A 20515-nucleotide genomic window follows, 5' to 3' on the forward strand; every position below is an offset into this window, starting at 1 on the left:
GTTATACTAGTTGACATTTTACTAGTTTGCTTTCTTAAGACCGCAAATATACTAGGTTCGATATATATTCATGTAACGATATAACAGAGGAAAAATCAACAGAACTAGTTACCACAAAAAATCACCGATTTTTATGGACATATAAATATTACTTCCTCTTTTATACGGGAATTCAAATATTTGTTTAAGATAAATATGGAAAGATTGTAAACAAAAATGTCGAGGCTTACATTACAATCAGTTGGCGAGATAAACTCCTTTGACATAAGCATCAAAGACGATCACCAAATATAAATGAAAAATAGTAACATAGCATCGTTCAAATCATATTCTAATCTTCATTAGCCGTAAGTGATTATATAATATAATCTCATTGCTTGTTGGATTCTAATCTTCATTACTCATTGCTTGTTGGATTATATAATATATGTTTCTTAATTATACCCTCATACGTGTTTTCCAGCTGAATTTCATTTTAAATTAGGTATGACATATAAACCCAGAACTGAAAACCGAACTAGGACCGAACTGAAAACCGAACTAGGACCAAACTGAAAATATCAAACCCTAAACAAATCAAAATTTACAAATAATTGGGAGGTTCTTATCTTTTAAAACCAAAAAAGCAGAACCGTACCGAGAATTGAATAGATATCCAGATACCTGAAATACAGTTTATGTATATTAAAATATTAATTATATTTTGTTTTGAAATTACCAAGTATTCTAAAAGTATTACATACAAACCGAAATATCAAAAAATGGATTATCTTAATATCTTTATCCATAATTTTTTAAATTATAATAATTAGCCTAAAGAACCAAATTACCAAATAGTTTTCATTCAAAATATTAAAAGTTATCTAGTTACCCATTTTTATCGGAAAATCCAAAATATGTATTTCACTCGAATTATCCAAAATTAATCCAAAGACTAATTAGAACCGAAAGTTATCAGATGTTACATGTCCTTATAATTGTGTCCCGAACCAAAATAACTAGTCCCAAACTGAATTAATTTTAATAAACAACTAAACAGTTCATATATCTCTAGAACCGGAAAACCGAAAACCAAAAGAACCAAACCGAAAAAAACGAATGCCCATGCCTATTATAATTGGTGACCTGGACAAGCAATTTCCTAAGATATAAAACGAATAATATGTTATTTATTCAAACAAGATCTATCATATTTTTCTAATCAATTACGATTTTCAAATTTATATTTGTTAAAATAAAAGTTAATATATGTAATAAAAAAACATAAGTTAACGATTAACATATTTTTATTTTTTTTATGAGAACGATATTTTCTAAGATTCACATTTAGAACTGTATACTTTACCCTACCATAGACACATTATATATGAAAGAAGCTTCAGTTATTCAGAAAACAATTAGGGGATTGCAAAAATATCAAGCTGTTTTTACTTGACACATATTTGGTATACGATTCTGCTTTACATTAATATTTGGTTTCAATAGTTTTGGTTCAAATTTTAAAATCTTCGATTAATAAAAAAAAACTGTTTAGAACCACTCTAGCTTGGTGACATTTAGGTAAGTGTATTCGATCTAGAGCGTAAAGTTAATTGTTTTTAGATGATTTTATATGAATTGTTGAATTTGATATGATTTAAAACTATGTAACAATCTTATCTAAAACCATGAGATTTTAAAGTTTAATCTCTATTATTAAAAGAGAAGTACATTTAGGAAATGCCTCTGAGTTTTCAATGTTAATTACAAATCCATGCCACTAAACCTATTAATTGACATTCCTAAAAAAAATCTTGTCTTTTCAGATTATTAAATGCATGTTTTCTCACTCTGATTTTTCCTTAAAAATCGGAAACAACATCTTCACATAGAAGGAAGTTATTTATACCAATAGATGATTTTTTTTTCTTTAGCCAAAATAAATTCAATATCTAAACATAATATCTTTGCTGGCAATAAGTTCTAACCTATAATCACTCTCAAATATTTAATATACCTATAAAACACAGAAACTTATCCTATAATTACGCTAACTTCTAAAATTTGGTGAATAATAAATTATCTTTACATTTTTTCCATATCTAAGTAATAAATAAATTGTTGTTTTGAAATGTTATATTAACAATAATGTAATACATATAATTTACAAATACATATATATATATATATTATCAGTAGTACAAAGAAAAAATTTAGTGAAAACAAATATTTATACGGCCACGGGTCAAGTTATAGAAATAAACAACAACAGTGCAAGATTATATTTTATTCATTTATATTTTTTTAAAGAATGTTAAGATTTTAGAATTGGAAAAAATTTATGACCAACCTCTATACTATTTTAATTAGAAAATTTAAAATTTATATCAAAATATTTTGTTAAACATTTAATCTCAATTTTTATTATAACTATAAATATTAATTTTCAATCTAAATTTATGTCTAAATATTACAAATATATCATTTTGTATAAATAAAAAAATAAAAACATAAATAATACCCGCCCGGTCGGGCAGGTCAAGGTCTAGTTTGTAAGTTAAGAACTTAGTTCAGATACTTTAAAATCACTCAAAAACTTCTAAATCTCACAGCAAAAGATATTTTCAGCAACAAGAGATATTAGAGTACTAAATGAAATGACAATTTCAATAATACTGAAGTAAATAAGTTTTTAAATTTTATGTTTGACTATTATTTTAATACAAACTCATTTCAACCTTTCAGTTCAGCTGGATTTAAAAGCACGGGATTATTTTAAAAAAATAATAGAAATTATATCTCCAATATTATTTATATATTTTTCGAATTTATATAATTTATTTAATTTTTTATTTAATATATGCTAAATTTTGGGATAGTAAAAATTATGACCCATGCCTTATACTATTTAACTAAAGTAGCTGGAAATTAAATGAGAAATCTATCTTATTAAAGTAGAAGTACTTTAAGCTTTTGTTTGGTAATAGGGATAGGAGTTTTTTAAAAAAAATTTTGTTTGGTAACAAAGATAGTAGAGAATTTTGTCTTTTCCTTATTTAAATGATAGATTTAAGTATTTAATGTATTTTCCTAATTTAAAAATAGATTTCTTTAATAGAATGAATCTTAACCAAAATAAATTTCTTTATAGATTTTTTGTTAACATTTAATATTTTTCAATATTTATTAATAAAAATAATAAAATAAAAATCACACATCAAAATCAATTTATATATCATATAAATAAAATATAAAATATTTTATTTATAAATTGTTAGTATAACACTTTTATAATATAAGTCCAATTAGTTATAAATATTAGATTTTTATATGATACACTGTGATATAATAGACGACTAAAATCACATAATATAATTATTTAAAGTAATAAATAAAAATTTTGTTTTAAAATGCTATACTAACAATTATGTAATACATATTAATTTACACACATATATATAGATAGATATTATCATTAGAACAAAGAAAAAAATTGAAGTGAAAGCAAATATTTATACGGCCACGGGTCAAACTATAGAAATAAACAACAATGACGTAAGATTTTTTTATAACAAATTTATTTTAATTTCAAATATGTTTATATATTTTATGTATTTATAAATTATTTTATTTGTTATTAAGAATGCTAAGATTTTGGAATTGGAAAAAAATATGACCCATCTCTATATTATTTTAATTAGGAATTTAAAATTTATATCAAAATATTTTTTATACTTTTAATTTTTATTATAACTAAAACTGTTAATTTTCAATCTAAATTTATGTTTAAATATTAAAAATATATCATTTATAAATAAAAAACTAATAACATAAAATAAATACCCGGCCGGTTGGGCGGGTCAAGATCTAGTATTTTATTAAGATTGTAATTTTAATTTTGTTATAACTGCATAATTTAGGTTTTGATCTTAAATTATAATATAAAATGTGCAACTTTATTTTGTGATGTATAATTATACCGTTTGTATTTTTGAAAATAATTTAAAATAAATACTACAAAGCGCTATTTATATTTTCAAGGTTCTAACCCGTGATGTTATATTGAAAAATATATATTATCTTACTTTAAAACAAGTATAAATTTAATAATATCTTATTAATGTATATTTAAATATTATAAACTGAAATGTGATAATATATTTTTAACCCGTTTCACATTGATAAACTTCTGTAGTGATTTTAAAAAAATTATTTAATTTTTTTGTTTAAACCATGTATACTTGTTAATATTTTACATATTTAATAAAATACCATAAAATATGAAATTGTAAGAACATAGACTACAACTTGATTTATTATATAACTAAATAGTATAATTATATATAATTTTAATATTTTATTTTTATTAAGTACAAATATATTAATCTAACTAAATTAAAAATATGTAACTGTAGTTAGATTTAAAAATAGAACTGAAGTGGCAGCTGAAACTATAAAATAGTTACTTGAATTATTAATTATAATATAAACTGAACATACCATAAACAAATATAAAGTATTTTCCCTTGAATTTTTATCATATTTACAAGAAAAGACCACTTTTTATTTTTAAATTTGGCCACCAATCAATATCATTTAATACAAAAAAATAAATGACTTGCTAAATAAAAGTAAAACGTATGGAAAACTATATATATGGCATGTCGATTATTCTTTAAGATTTTAGTTAATCCTAGAATTATTAATTTTGACGACAATCATTATCATTTAAAGCGATTTTGGAAAATATAAATATAGTTACAACGATTTTCCAGATTATGGTCACCGAATTGTCTCATCATTAAAAAACCTTAATATTAATAAAGTTAAGTATATTTTAGTTTTGAAAATCCTTATACAGTTCATAATGCTCCAAAGTATTGCCTAAAAATACTAACAACATAAATACTAAAATAGCTAAACGTGTTTTCCTATCTATATTATTAAAGTTGAAATACCAATAGAATTAAAAACTTGAAATAACCTTTTAATTATATCTAATGTCATTTTTCACTCATAAATATAATTAATTTTTATAAATGAATTTAAGAACATGATAAATATGAATTTACTTATAAATTGTGGATATTACATTAAATTACCTAATTGTTTGCTTCAAAAGCAAATGACTCATGAAAAATGCAGAGAAGCGATAGAAATGTGATAGAGGTGGAAACAAATAATAATCATTGAGCAACCAAAACGGAAGAGATGAAGGACAAAGTGAATTTTGTCACTCATTACAGAGGAGAGAAAGAGATTTGATAGAGATGAGAAGATAGTGTTTTATTTTTTTTACCCATCACCAAGAGAGGAGAAACATATTGGGTTACGTTTATTGTCATTTGATTGTTCTACAGATCAGATTAAAACCGAGTCATGTTTTAATTTAGTTTGGTATTTGGTATAAGTGATTTCATATCACGGTTTTGCTCTAAACCGCTAAAACCAATTATTATGTGTAAATATGTTTGGAACTTTCAAAATGTGGGGATATACGTTTTTAAATTCAATAGATGGAAAATTAGGATGAGGGTAAAATATTGTGCGGAACTGTTACTATATGATACTTCTGAAAGAGAAATAGGTCCATCAAAAGTAGATCATGATCAAAAGTAGATCATGTTTAAGTTAACCAAAACAGAAAAGTATACTTGAAACACTTACTTTTTTGCATTTGATTTTAAATTTTTCAAAGTAATATGAAAATAATCTGAGTCAAACTCTAATATTTCATACAAAGAGGAAAAATCTTTAAAACTAAAGCAGAAGATAAAAGTGAAAAGCATTAGTTAATTTTTTCTGTTAACAAACATTTAGTTAAATGACAAAAAGAAGAAGAACACAATTTTTTTTGTGCACTTGAATATAATGAATAATATTTCAGTAGAATAAAGAAATACAACATTTAAAAATAACAAAGAAACATTTATAAATAAGTATACAAAAATAATAAAAAGGAACATTTATAAATTAATAACTACACTAGATTTATAAATAACTACACAAGAAATGTTCTACTACAATAAAGAGGTACAACATTTATACATAACAAAGAAACATTTATAAATAACAAAAAGAAAAACATTTATAAATAACTAGACATATAAGTTAACTAAGTATTTTTTTTAAATGTACTAATTTTATTGCCTTCCTATGGCTGGAGCTCTACCTCTGGAGGAGCTGGTGCGATCCGTGAGTCTGTTGTCACGACTCTAAGGCGTAGGCACCAAAAACAGAAGAGAAAAAAGAAAAACTAGGAAAAGGAGTGCTGCTCTCTTGGTATCAATCTGGGTCTCCCAGAGCTCAGGCGACGTTCTCAGCAGAATCCATTCCTGTAAAAAAAGGGACAATTAAAATAGTTACATGGACACGAACTAACCATTTTACGTCAGTATGTAAAGAAAAGATGATTATAGTCATAATCGCTGTGGTATCTAAAGAAAAGATGATTAATAGTCATAATGTGGATTTATGGCATGTCATTAGAAGACTTTTTACAGAAACGTAGTGAACATGATTATATAGTTTTTTTTGGTGCAAAAAGAGAATTTGATTGTGAAATCGTTGATGATTAAAAGATGATTATAGTCATAATCGTTGTGGTATCTTATATTCTAAATATCATAGTTTAGAACACCTATATTTATACAGAGAATTTGATTGTCAATCGATTTTTTCTCCACATTTTTGCTGCTTTTTCTCTATATTTTTGCTTGATTTTTTTTTATTTTTTCTTTATATTTTGCTTATTTTAAAGGTTTTAAATCTTTTTCTTTCGTATCATAGATATTTCTAACAAAAGATGTAAAGATTGCTAAAGCATATTCAACGTAATGTAAATATAATTATTGAAAAGAATTTCCAAAATTTATTCATTTTAATACTCAAATATCTAAAGATTTTTTGTAGCATATTCTTTTTTCTTATTTGATTAACAGCACAACAAACGATCGAAAAGTATTATGAGTTTCATGTTTATAAACCAAAAAAAACAAATAACTTTGATCAAATCGATCTGTCCAACGAAATGGAAAAAGATCATTTGTATGACATGGCTATAAAATTTAAATCAACTTAATTAAACCCGAAACAAATAATTTTTGATATATAACAAGTTACCTTCTTCATCTGTGGGTTGATTCAAAGTAGTCGCCATATCTGATATCCTTTCTCTGATACAAGATTGTGGAAGTCTCTGTGATATAGTTAGTTATTAATTACACAGAACTCAATATACACCAATCTTGAAGAACGATGACTTTAGAAAGCACTAAAATTGGAAACTATTAAACTAAATATAAGAATAAGGCAGACAAATTTTTACTATTTGTCCATGAAGTAACGTGAAAACAGAATTTAAATTCAAATGTAAAAATTTTGAAAACGTAAGTGTAAACATAAAGTTTTATTGCGTCGCATATATAGGCAATATTACAGTTGAATAGCAAACAAAACCGAGTAACTAACCCTTTTTTTTTGCAAAGAAATCCTGTAGAACAAGCTGCAAGACAGAGGGATGATAGAATCTTTAGTCAAGTATAAAGAGAGAGGGAAGAGATGCAAGACAGCAAAGGGCGATGACTACTTATATTGGGAGGAATAACTTAGTAAATAACAATTTACAACAATTACCCATATAGTGATGATGATATTGCATATACAGTATAACCTCTTTAAATTAATAATCTATAAATTAATATCTCTATAAATTAATATAATTTTATAGTTTCAAGTTGAGTTTTTGGTTCAATTAGTATCTCGATAAATTAACGGCTGACATTAAAGTAAATATTTGTTTCAAAAAGTATTCAGCTTCTTTGTCAACCTCTAATCTCGTAAACCTATCAACTCTCTCGAGTCTCTCGCCACACACACACCTCTCTTTTTATCGAACTGAAAATCTAAAATATTTCCCCCAAAACAAATTCACCATATATAGTCTTCATCCGCATTTAAAGTGACCACATCCACATCATCAATACACTTAATTTTCACACTAATAATACAATAATGAAACAACGTTATTAAATGTCCCTAAGTTTCGACCAATCTTCTAAGGAATTAATTGAGTTGGTTACGTATTGGGCCACTTTTTATCTTTCGTTTACGTTGAGGGCTACTTTATGCTTGTAGCATACTTCTCCTTTTCTTTGGACAACTGAATTGTCGTAAAAGCCTTTTCTAAAGAGAAGTTTGGTTCATTTCGGTTTAGTAAAATAGCAGTATATGGTCGGTTTAGTTTAATTGTTGGATATTTTTAGGTAGTTCTGAAAAACACTATATTGGACGCCACTATATAAAAGTGGACATAGATGGGGTCATCTACACAGCTATTTTAAAAAGAAAAAAAAAACATAAACCTTAGCATCAACATGACAGACCGATTGTTTGATCTCAAAAACAATTAATTCATTGGCAAAGTGTATCAGGGTCGTTATCATTTTTATTTTACTATAGTTATCATATAATACAGTATTTATTCATGTGAATTATAATGTTTTTTTTTTTGCATACTTGTGAATTATAATGTCCCTATTATAATCTTAACTGACGACTAATACATCACCGTATAAGCGTGTATCACCAAACCAAAATTATATCCAAACATACAATAGTATAATAGTTTAATAGACATAAAAAGTAGACTGTTTAAGTCCAAAAAAAAGTAGGTTATTATAAAGGTAGACGACAAGATATGAGATCCATACTTCCACCGCGTTGAAAATTTTTAGTTTAATGTATTTAACTACGTTAGATAATTCAATTATGATAAATTTATTATAACTATTTAGAATTGTAGTTTGACATACATCATCTCATATTATATTGAATAATTTGATTATTGAACTAAGTTGACTACTATATTTAATAAATTTAGTTATTTACTATGTTTATTGATAAGTAGATTACTAAACAAAATCAATCTGATTTGATTAACAGCACCAACTAACGATCGTAAAGTATTATGCGTTTCATGATTATAAACCAAAAAAAAATAGCTTATCTTATTGGTGAGAGTTTTGCGCTTTCTTCTACACCACCGATCTGTCCAACGAAATGGAAAAAAGATCATCTGTATGACATGTCTATAAAATTTAAATCAACTTAATTAAACCCGAAACGAATAATTTTGATACATAACAAGTTACCTTCATCTGTTGGTTTATTCAAACTCGCCATATCTGATATAGTTTCTCTGAATCAATGTAAACACAATGAACAAGAAATTATAAGCATTTGTATTAAACAAGATCAATCTGTTTTCATTTTTCTGTTACTCGGATCTACAGATCATTCCTTTCATCTTCTCTGTCTCACTATTTGGAACTGATCACCGATCTATAATCTTAGATTCTTAAGCATCCAAATCGACAAAAAACCAGATTTGTATCTCGGTTCCTTTTTACTGAACTTCAAAGTTTCTCTTTTGCTCTTCAAGATTTGTATCTTTTTTTTCTTGAGAAACATTACTATGTGTTTAAATGAACGGAAATTATATGATATTCAATAAAATTATAATTCATTCTATAGTCAAAAACTCTACCTTTTCACTATATCATGTGTACTTTATATAATATTGTCATTTAGCTTTGTTTGTAACTGGGTAAACCTGCAAAGTAAAACAAATTAAATTATGTGTTTATCTGAAATTAGACGTCATCTCTTTTTCAACCACATAAATGTATTTAGTTCACAAGTCTATTATTCTTTCCATTTTGGATAGTATAGTTTAATAGTATAGAATTTATATACTATTTTTATATTTCTGTTTTAATTATTATAAATCATATTTTATATTAGGTTTGGGTTTACAAATTGGAATTTAGAGTTTATTATTTAGGGGGATTGGAGCAATGTTTAGTATTTTAGAATTATGTTTATGGTTATAATACTATACTACTTTGGATACATGGAATAGAACATTTATTTATCATACTTAAACAATATTCAATTCTATATATTATATTTTACATTTAGGTTTGGGTTTAGAAATTCACATTTATGGTTTAGAGTTTAGTATTTAGAAATTGAAATTGGACTGAGGCTGGGGTAGTGTTTACTATTTAGGATTTATGTTTGTGGTTAGAAAACGATCCTATTATGGTGAAATGAGATAGAACATTTAGGGTAAGTTTAGTATTAGGGTTTAGTATTTAAGACTTGAGATGGATTTAGTATTAAGGGGTGGTGGATGAGGTTAGTTATTATAAATATTTATTGTAACTTATATTTGAATTTAAGAAGATCATTCTACAATTCATATAAATAGGGATGTCAACTGGACATTATGTCTATGGACGACCCATGTTCAAATCGATACAAACTAATATGGACACGTCCAAATCCGTCCGAAATATTTTGTTCTCCAAATGGGTTATGCCCAAATACGCTTAAAGACCAATGAACAAGACCAGATGGACATGGGTCGCCCAAATCATTAAAATATCTAGGGTTAATATTTTTTTCATTTGGCCGTCAGACTCCAAAAGCTCTCCATATCTCTCGATTTCGAGCTCTCCTCTATGACGAAAACCCATCTCGACACAAACTCATCTCGAGTTCTCCCTCGATCTCTAACAAAAACCCATCTCCAGAGCTCTCTCTCTCTCATCTCTGTCGAGCTCTCTCTCTTCTCCGACGAGCTCTATTTCTTCTCCGACGCGAACTCTCTCTCTTCTCCGAGGGAAACCCATCTCGAGCTCTCTCTCTCTTTGAGGTATGTTGAAGGTTCAAGCTCTCTCTCGTTTTGTATCTCGACCATTCACTCAGCTTTTTGAATGGTCTCTATTGTTTACAGGAAGAAGACTACAATTGTTCCTGTCCAGCTTGCTAAGACTACAGGCCGAGAGTGAGATCGCAGAGATAGTGATTCATAATCCAGGTCAAGAAGAAGATCCAGCTTGTGGACCACTCATTGATGGTATTGCCATGAAAGCTCTCTACCCTCCAAGACCAACCAACAGTAAGTACAAATATATACTCTGTTTTGTCAGATTCTTAAATATTATATGCATTTATATAGTTGACATAAGTAGGAAACAGTTTATAAAGTTCTACATGTATATAACATATAGTTGACATAAGTAGGAAATTATATGGGACGAAAGTTTTCCGCAAATGTTTCTTGAGCTTGTCCCATGAAACAATCTTTTCTTTTCCACGGCGAGAGCAAGAGAGTTTGAGTTGATTCCACCAGGAAGCGGCATGTCCACGAAAACGCGTAGTGATGAGAGGCACCCTCTTTTGTTCTGGAACGTCCTTGAATTCAATAAAATTCATCGACTGTCACAAACCAATCGAGCAACTCCTCCGGTTGGGAACCTCCATGAAACTCTGGGATATCAATTTTAATACCCGACTTCCAGCGATCATCGTCATGATGGCGTTGTTGAGGATGATGGTGCGACCGGTTTTGATTTCCAAAAGGGTTATCCATGGCGTCGTCTCCATGTTCTTCGTAGATAGGGTTGTTGTTGCGGTGATGGCGTTGGGGTGGTGGGGTGTTTGCTGCTTGCGCTGCTAGTGCAGCTTCTACGCCAGCTTGAACTCCATTCTGGATAGCGTTTGCCATCGTTCTGCGGAGTTCATCGTGAAAATTTTCCTGAAAGTCCTCCAGGAATTGTTGCATGTGTGACCAGTCATTGGCTGGTTCTTTGCCTGGTCTAGGGGCCATCACAAGATCGATAAAACCACGATAAGAATCGAAGTTCTAAGTCTCTGATACCAATTGACGGAGCGGAAATACCGTTAGTAACCGATAATGCGAAGGTAACATTGAATTCTGAGAATACCCGTTAGCTAAGCCTTCTTAAGAATCTGTTGAATTCTTATAGAATACCCAAAAAATAAGGATTCAAGAGATTGAGGTTTAAAAACCAAAGCTCTAAGTTTATATAAATCAATGATAAAAAAGTTGTGTCTTTTATAAATCAAGAGATCACCTTATATAAAGGCAACTAGAAAAGGAAATAAGAAAACCAAAACTTAACGGGAATACGATGTACGCTACATCAATCCCAGTGTTTTTAGCCCAATAAAGCATATACATAGTAATTAAATTTTACACTTTTTCTTACATACATCTCCGACCAAGTAATTAAAAACGAGTAAACGATTAGTAACCTGGTTCCATTTTGTTAAGTCAATATAACATATGATCCAAAGTCAACATATGATCCACGTTTCGTTTACTTTTTGACAAGTGTCACAAATCTAAGGTGATAGAAGATGTTTCACCGAAACGACGCGTTTGATAGATGTCTCTCGACTCTTCTTCTTCCTTCCCGGGTAAAATAAAAAGATAACGTGTCTCCAACGCAAACGTATAGCAGTCAGAGAAGTCAGAAGAAGATATGGCGTCGTCGTTTCTCCAGAGATTAGTAGATCCGAAGAAGAACTTCTTGGCTCGTCTGCATATGAAGTCCGTCTCCAACCGCCTCCGCAAATACGGTACCTCTCTCTTCTCTCTGTTTCGGTGGAACGAGCCCTAGTTTTCTGTTGGCTTATGGTCTCTGATTCTTGATGTTACTGAACATTAGGTCTTAGGTACGACGATCTCTACGACCCTATGTACGATCTTGACATTAAAGAAGCGCTTAACCGGTTGCCTAGTGAGGTCGTTGATGCTCGGAACCAGCGTCTTAAGCGTGCAATGGACCTCTCTATGAAACATGAGTACCTCCCTGATGATCTCCAGGTATGGTTCTAAATAAAGTGAGACAGAGCTAAGAGATAGGCCATAGCTATGTGTTGTTTGACCATAAACATGTTTTATAAAGCATTGTAACAGAGTAACGAGTAAACGAGATGATATTGTTGCTTTGTTCTCTGTGATTTCACAGGCAGTACAGACACCATTCAGGAGCTACCTCCAAGGAATGCTGGCTCTTGTAAGTCATATGGAAGTTCTTGTTAGACAAAAAAAAACAGAACTAGTCGAACTCTGTTTTGCCTGAAAACAACCAGATGTTTGTTTTGATTGACACCAACTATTCACACTCTTGTTCTGATGCTTAATGAATGATCAAAAGTGAATGTGTTTTCTTTGAAGTGTTAGAGGAATCCTATATAGCAGCGTCCTTTCCTTACATTGGGGGATTCATGTGCAGGTGAAGCGAGAGAGAGCTGAGCGAGAGGCTTTGGGAGCTTTACCTCTCTACCAGAGGACTATTCCTTAAGCATGTTGATGTTAGTCTCTCTCTTGTCCTGTATTGTAATGCCATCTTAACCAAACAGATCCTAGTCGTCTCTGTATTATAATTTCTTTAGGCTCCAATCTGCCACACAATTTGCTTTGTATGGCTATGCACGGTCCGTGTTTATGCACGTATAAGGTTATAATATTGATGTGTAATGTATAATAAGCTTCGTGATGTATTGGTGGTTAGTACAACCAAAAAGGAGGTTAAGTGTTTATCTTCACAAAGTTATGCCACATTAAACATTTTTACATAAATCATGTTGAATGATGTTTGGCAGGGTCCGGTGAATTAAACAAGAAAATTTAATAGAGTGGTCAGCAGAAAACGGTATATAGAGTCTTATTGAAGACACTTCCATGTTACTTACACTGGAACATGGACTTGAATAGTTAATGACCATTATAAACATGAGATTTGTCTGCTCAAATTTTTATTTTTCAAAAGCTGGTTCCACATAATTTATAAACATTAGTTCTTCTTCTCATATCTTGGCCATCGCATTCAAATGATCTACATATCTTGGGATCGATGTATCCCTTCACTACTCCTCCGAACCTCTCTTTTATTATCATATCCTGATCTCCAAAAACCTTGGTCGCTTTCTTCAGCTCCGCAATGGTGAAGACTTTCACACCTGTGGGTGTATAATGTATTATAGGATATGTCTAAGAACTGAACAAAAGCGTCTATTAGGGGTGGGCAAAATATCCGTAAATTTTGATTCGATCCGTTATTCGTTCCGATTCGATCCGAAAAATCCGAATATCCGTAACTTAACGAATCGAAGCAAATAATAAAATCCAATATCCGTCAAAGACGAAGCAAATCACAAATACTAATATTTTTAGAAACGGATATCCGATCCGATCCGTTATATACATATATATGTATACATGTTTATAAAATTATAAATATACATACTTTTATATCTTTATATAAGTTTTATAATGTTTTTATTCACTAAATTAATTATTTAGTTATTAAAAATTTTGAAAGTATGTAATTTTTTATTAAAAAAATAATGAAATATTATAATTTTATTTCAAATTTTCTTCTTTTTCTTTTATTTTTCTTTATTTTTTTAATTTTTATTATTTTTTACGGATCGAATCGGATATCCGGAAAAAATTCGGATATTCGCGGATATCCGATGTTCCGAATATCCGAAAAATTACGGATCGGATCGGATCGAAAAATCGAATATTCGTAAGGCACGGATCGGATCACGGATATCCTTAAAATTCCGGATATCCGCTCCGTGCCCACCCCTAGCGTCTATCACATATGCATAGTAAATATACTGAGATGTCGCTTGTATACAACAAATACAATTTGTGTTACAAGAAAAATACAACAAATACCTGACGCTGTAGCAAGTCCTCTGGTGAAAGGCGAGATACAATTTCCAATTTCGATTCTGAGTTTGAGGAAGAAGACGACGACGACTTGCCTTTTTCGCATAAAGACAACTAATAATGCGTAACGCTTTGAAAAGTCTCATATGTTCCACTATTCGTTATTTTTCTTTGACAAATGTCACAAAAATTAAAAAATAGTGTGGGTCCAATGCAACCGTTTATATGTAGAGGTTACAATTGTGACTATAGTAATTTACTAAGGGACTTGAAGGATTATTACTCTTATTTACTTTCTACAATGCTTAAAACAAGTCTCTTTTGCCCTATATAGGATTAGCCAAACAGATCCTAGTCATCTCTCTGTTGTATTACTTTTTAGGCTCCAATCGGCCACACAGTTTGCTTTGCATGGCTATGTAGTATGTACGGCTCATGTTTACGAACGTATATGGTTGTATGATATAGATGTGTCATGTATAGAAGTTTTATTGAGCCACAGTGTGCAGGAAGGGAAAATTCATGGTAGTTTGTACAACCAAAATATGAGGTTAAGTGTTTATGTTTACAAAGTTCCTCACAGACGCCACATTTAACATCTTTTACATGAATCATGTACAACGATTTTTTGCACGGTCCAGTGAATAAGTCGGTGGTAGACAAGAAAAATAAGATGAGGAGTGGTCAGTAGAGTGGTCAGTTGAAAACGATATGGAGTTTTATTGAAGACACTTCCATGTGAGTCACATTAGAACAGGGGCCTAAATCATTAATTAATTACTTAAAGATCAAATAAAATGTTGAATTAAATGCGAGTTACTTACTTACTTCCTTCTAACCTTTGATCACAGATGCCACCTATCGAGAACCTTTTTTTTTGGTAAAATACCTATTGAGAGCTGTTGTTAAAGGTGAAGGTTCAATATAAAGCTTTTTTTTTTGTTTCTGAATGAATGTAAAATTTATTCATCAAAAACATATATACATCAAAGTGCTTCTAATGTTTGACATAATCTCCATAACACTCCATAACAAGAAAATTTTCCAGATAAATCACAACCCTTTTAACTTCATTCTAAGATACGTTCTCAAGTCTTGTGCTATCTACATTGTGAACTTTGGTTTATGAACTACACAATTAGATTCATTGTTTTTATTAAAAACGACGTCGTCTTTGGTTTAACTGCATCTTGGAGACGTCGTTTTTCCTCTCACCTTAGATTTATGACATTTGTTAAAAAGGAACCGTCGGATCAGGTGTTGACGTTTTAAAACGCGTTAAGTTTGACATTTTAAAGTCTTGACCAGCTCAATAGTACTAGTCGTCCTTCATTAGTTGTTAGAAGATGTTTGAAAAAGTAAGTCGTTGTCTTCTTCCTCAAACTGCAAAATCGAAATGGGAAACTGTGTCTCGCCTTCCACCGAACAACTTGTTACAATTTCAGGTATTTGTATACAGGGGAGATCTCTGTTCATGTATTAGGTATATGTTATAACGAATCTTTTGTTCAGTTCTAGATACATGATATATCCTGTATGTATATACATCCACAGGCGTGAAAGTCTTCACCCTCGCGGAGCTGAAGAAAGCGACCAAGGATTTCGGAGAGGAATCAAAGGATATGATAATAGAAGGGAGCTACGGAGAAGTAGTGAGGGGTTATTTCCTCATATACATGACTTAACAGAATAGGTTGGTCCTGAGTAGGCCTGGGCATCCGGGTCTTCGGGTCGGGTTCGGATCGGGTTTTGTCGGGTCCGGGTCTTTCGGGTCCTCGGAATTTAGACCCATATGGGTATTTATAATTTTCGGGTCGGTTCCGGGTCGGGTCTTGTCGGGTCCGGGTCGGTTCGGGTCTAGAATTTCAGTACCCGTAAAACACCTATAATATTCGGGTATTGTTCGGATCCGGGTCGGTTCGGGTATATAAAACCCCAAAAAACTCGAAATACACAAAGTAGACCCGAAAACTCGAAAAGTACCCGAAAAACCATAAAAGTACCTGAATATTTACCTAAAATCCGACTTGAAAATTAAAAAAATATCTGAATACCCAAATTATATTTTCTGAAAATCTAAAATTACACTCGAAATTTGAAATTATATCCGAAGATACGAACCTAAAACTTAAAAAAAATTAGAAATACCAAAAATATACCCAATCACCCAAATATACTTAATATATAAAATAAATCTCGGGTATTTCGGGTACCCGATCGGGTCTCGGTTCGGGTCCGGGTCTTACCCGAGATCCGCGGATCCAAAATAAAAAAACCCATATGAGTACTTATAATTCTTCGGATCGGTTCCGGGTTGGATATTTTCGGGTCCGGGTAAAATGCCCAGACCTAGTCCTGAGTTTAATAGGACCCGGAGCTTATGTCAAAAGACTCAAAACAAAAGCCTGATAGTGATCCAGCCCCACTTCAAACCCAAGTTGATGAGGATAAGTACTCATTATAAATACCACTAGACTACAGACACATTTTGGCAAAATAGCCGAATTTTATTGATATCTTTAAAAGGCTGGAAGCCCATGCTTGTACGGCTTCCTATCAGGGCCGGGCCTGGCTTATTTGATGAAAAATATAGAAAATGTTTTTTTTTTTGAAAAAAAAAATATAGAAAATGTTGGTTATTAGAAGTTTTAAAACTTCCATTTTTGTTTAAAACTATTTTGCTTTGCTGTATTTTTAATTATCTATTCTATTAAAATAGAGTCCTATTTAAAAATTACTTTGAGATATTTTAAATTTGGGCCTATTGAACAATGTTATGACTAAATATAAAAACACATCATTACATTTACTAACACCTAAGTAACATTTAAACCCAATTTATTGAAACTAAACGTGCACCATTTTCTGTTTGACAAAAAAAAAAGGTGCACCATTTTATATTATACAATTATATCTAACTTATTAATTTATTTCAACCATCGACAAATATTACATAGGTACCAATGATCTATGATCTATTAATGATAGCCCCTAATTAATGATATTAACTACAAACCAGATCAACAATTTCTCTTCATATACACTAACCATCCTTGGATTGATTTCATCAAACATATTCTTTAGCTTTCTATGGTCATAACCCTATGTTTAAAAAGTTTCTCCAACTTGAGATATTATATCCTTTAACTTTTTATGGTCATAACATAAGTTGATTTATAGCTTTCAAAAAAGAACAAAAAATAGGATTCTTCCCACACTAAATTAATAAAAAATTATAATTTTGGTGTAGTCCCAATATTATTAATTTATAGAAGTTTCACTGTATCTCAAGCCAAGCGGTTATGTGGGTATAATTGGTTTGATATAAGTTGATTGTAATTTCCGGTTAAGTCCTTATTCATATAAAAGGATTAAACCGAGAGCTTTGGTACAAGTTATACAGAGCGTAACAAACACTGTATCTTCATCTTCTTCTAGTGTTCTCTGATTTGAGAGAGAGCTCGACCTTCGTTGATAGTGGATTGCTGGCTCTGTCCAGCCTCGGTGATATATAGCGACTTTTCCACATCGGAGAGGTGCGGTGAACACCGGGGAATAAAAATCTCTTGTCTTCTTTATTTTTTTTTCTTTTTTAATACTAGGTATTTAATTCTATCAATAATAATCATAACCAGAGCTTTCTTGAGATCTTATTTTATCATCTTCTGTAGGTAATTTTTCGTTTCTTTTTTGTATCCACAAACTCCAACACTCATGTGCCGGAGAATCACGCGGGACCATATACATCATCACTCCTGTGCCGCCGGTTAGTTTTACATTGTTTGCGACATCGCTTTAGAGTCTTTTTTTTCCTGGTTTGCAGTTTCACTTCGTCTGCTCGTAAATACTAATAAAATTAAACCACTAAAGAAACCATCTTGTGGTGTTTCGCCCGAATCCCCAAGCCTTACGTAAATGATGTGCAAGTGTAACTATATATACAAGTGTGTTTAGACTAAGCTAACTATGATTAACTTAATACTAAGTGTATACAGATTCTATTAGGCTTGGACCCTACCTTTCCTTCTCGATGGAAAGTAACTGTCGCGTCAACACTGCTGAAGATGTTCGTTGCAACTTGCAACATATTATTAAATCTTTACATATTTTAACCGTGAAAATCCGAAACTCATATAGACCTGAATCGAACCCTAATGAGTACTTAAACGTCCACCCATAGTATACTATTATTTAAAAAGCAATATTTTGAGATACATATATATATCATGATATTTGGGATAGTTAATTAATAAATAGATATTAATAACTTTTATCAATAATACCATAATTAGATTTATCTTATATTCTAAATATCATACTTTAGAACACCTATATTTATACAGAGAATTTGATTGTCAATCGATTTTTTCTCCACATTTTTGCTGCTTTTTCTCTATATTTTTGCTTGATTTTTTTATTTTTTCTTTATATTTTGCTTATTTTAAAGGTTTTAAATCTTTTTCTTTCGTATCATAGATATTTCTAACAAAAGATGTAAAGATTTCTAAAGCATATTCAACGTAATGTAAATATAATTATCGCAAAAGAATTTCCAAAATTTATTCATTTTAATACACAAATATCTAAAAAAAAATTTAGCATATTCTTTTTTCTTATTTGATTAACAGCACAACTAACGATCGAAAAGTATTATGAGTTTCATGTTTATAAACCAAAAAAAAAAACAAATAACTTTGATCAAATCGATCTGTCCAACGAAATGGAAAAAGATCATTTGTATGACATGGCTATAAAATTTAAATCAACTTAATTAAACCCGAAACAAATAATTTTTGATATATAACAAGTTACCATCTTCATATGTGGGTTGATTCAAAGTAGTCGCCATATCTGATATCCTTTCTCTGATACAAGATTGTGGAAGTCTCTGTGATATAGTTAGTTATTAAGTACACAGAACTCAATATAGACCAATCTTGAAGAACGATGACTTTAGAAAGCACTAAAATTGGAAACTATTAAACTAAATATAAGAATAAGGCAGACAAATTTTTACTATTTGTCCATGAAGTAACGTGAAAACAGAATTTAAATTCAAATGTAAACATTTTGAAAACGTAAGTGTAAACATAAAGTTTTATTGCGTCGGATATATAAGCAATATTACAGTTGAATAGCAAACAAAACCGAGTAACTTTTTTTTTGGATAAAGGATGTCAACTAGACATTATGTCCATGGACGATCCAAGTCCAAATCGATACAGACTAATATGGACACGGCCAAATCCATCCGAAATATTTTGTTGTCCAAATGGGCTACGCCAAAATACGCTTAAAGACCTATGGATAAGACCAGATGGACATAGCCGCCCAAATCATTAAAATATCTAGGGTTAGTATTTTTTTCATTTGGCCGTCAGACTCCAAAAGCTCTCCATATTTCTCGATCTCGAGCTCTCCTCTATGACGAAAACTCATCTCGACACAAACTCATCTCGAGTTCTCCCTCGATCTCTAACGAAAATCCATCTCCAGAGCTCTTTCTCTCATCTCCGTCGAGCTCTCTCTCTTCTCCGACGAGCTCTATCTCTTCTCCGACGCAAAATCTTTTCCGACGGAAACCCATCTCGAGCTTTCTCTCTTTGAAGTATGTTGAAGGTTCAAGCTCTCTCTCGTTTTGTATCTCGACCATTCACTCAGCTTTTTGAATGGTCTCTGTTGTTTACAGGAAGAAAACACTACAATTGTTCCTGTCCAGTTTGCTCAGACTACCTTTGTTCCTCTCCAGCTTCACCAGATTCTAGGTTTTGCGATTCTAGGTTCACAGATTCACCTTGGTGTTGGGTTTAGACATCATCTTACATTAAGTGGACGTTTGGATTCCATGGACAGTCCAACTGATCATGATCTTATTTGGATATGGACTATTTGGACATAATCCTATTTGGACATAGATTATTTGGACATAGACTATTTGGACACTAAAACCAAAAACGCCCAAAAAAGCGTCCATCT

General features: G+C 30.8%; 1 protein-coding gene and 2 long non-coding RNA genes across 3 annotated transcripts; 1 reads left to right on the forward strand and 2 right to left on the reverse strand.

Moving 5' to 3' along the window:
- Positions 1–6010: 6010 nt before the first annotated feature.
- Positions 6011–9019, reverse strand: LOC108811168 (uncharacterized). Its single transcript, XR_001943248.2, has 3 exons — positions 7450–9019; positions 7102–7177; positions 6011–6314 (listed from the first exon to the last, which is right to left on the reverse strand). It is a non-coding gene; the product is annotated as an uncharacterized LOC108811168 (long non-coding RNA).
- Positions 9020–12279: 3260 nt separating this feature from the next.
- LOC108810991 (cytochrome b-c1 complex subunit 7-2, mitochondrial) lies at positions 12280–13398 on the forward strand. The gene is made up of 4 exons (XM_018583060.2): positions 12280–12432; positions 12522–12679; positions 12825–12872; positions 13092–13398. Exons 1-4 carry the CDS (start codon positions 12336–12338, stop codon positions 13158–13160), a joined length of 372 nt encoding a protein of 123 aa, XP_018438562.1. The 5' UTR covers positions 12280–12335; the 3' UTR covers positions 13161–13398.
- Positions 13399–13503: 105 nt separating this feature from the next.
- On the reverse strand, positions 13504–14643 carry LOC130496214 (uncharacterized). The gene is made up of 2 exons (XR_008935330.1): positions 14546–14643; positions 13504–13818 (listed from the first exon to the last, which is right to left on the reverse strand). It is a non-coding gene; the product is annotated as an uncharacterized LOC130496214 (long non-coding RNA).
- Between the last annotated feature and the right edge of the window lie 5872 nt (positions 14644–20515).

This window comes from Raphanus sativus, chromosome 6, assembly GCF_000801105.2.
Source record: "Raphanus sativus cultivar WK10039 chromosome 6, ASM80110v3, whole genome shotgun sequence".
Taxonomy (NCBI): domain Eukaryota; kingdom Viridiplantae; phylum Streptophyta; class Magnoliopsida; order Brassicales; family Brassicaceae; genus Raphanus; species Raphanus sativus.

Excerpts from the sequence above, each read along its gene's own strand:
- LOC108810991 (XM_018583060.2), top strand. The coding sequence starts at position 12,336 with ATGGCGTCGTCGTTTCTCCAGAGATTAGTAGATCCGAAGAAGAACTTC. Across the intron at positions 12,433-12,521 it reads CAACCGCCTCCGCAAATACG|GTCTTAGGTACGACGATCTC; the intron begins GTACCTCTCTCT and ends ACTGAACATTAG. Across the intron at positions 12,680-12,824 it reads ACCTCCCTGATGATCTCCAG|GCAGTACAGACACCATTCAG; the intron begins GTATGGTTCTAA and ends GTGATTTCACAG.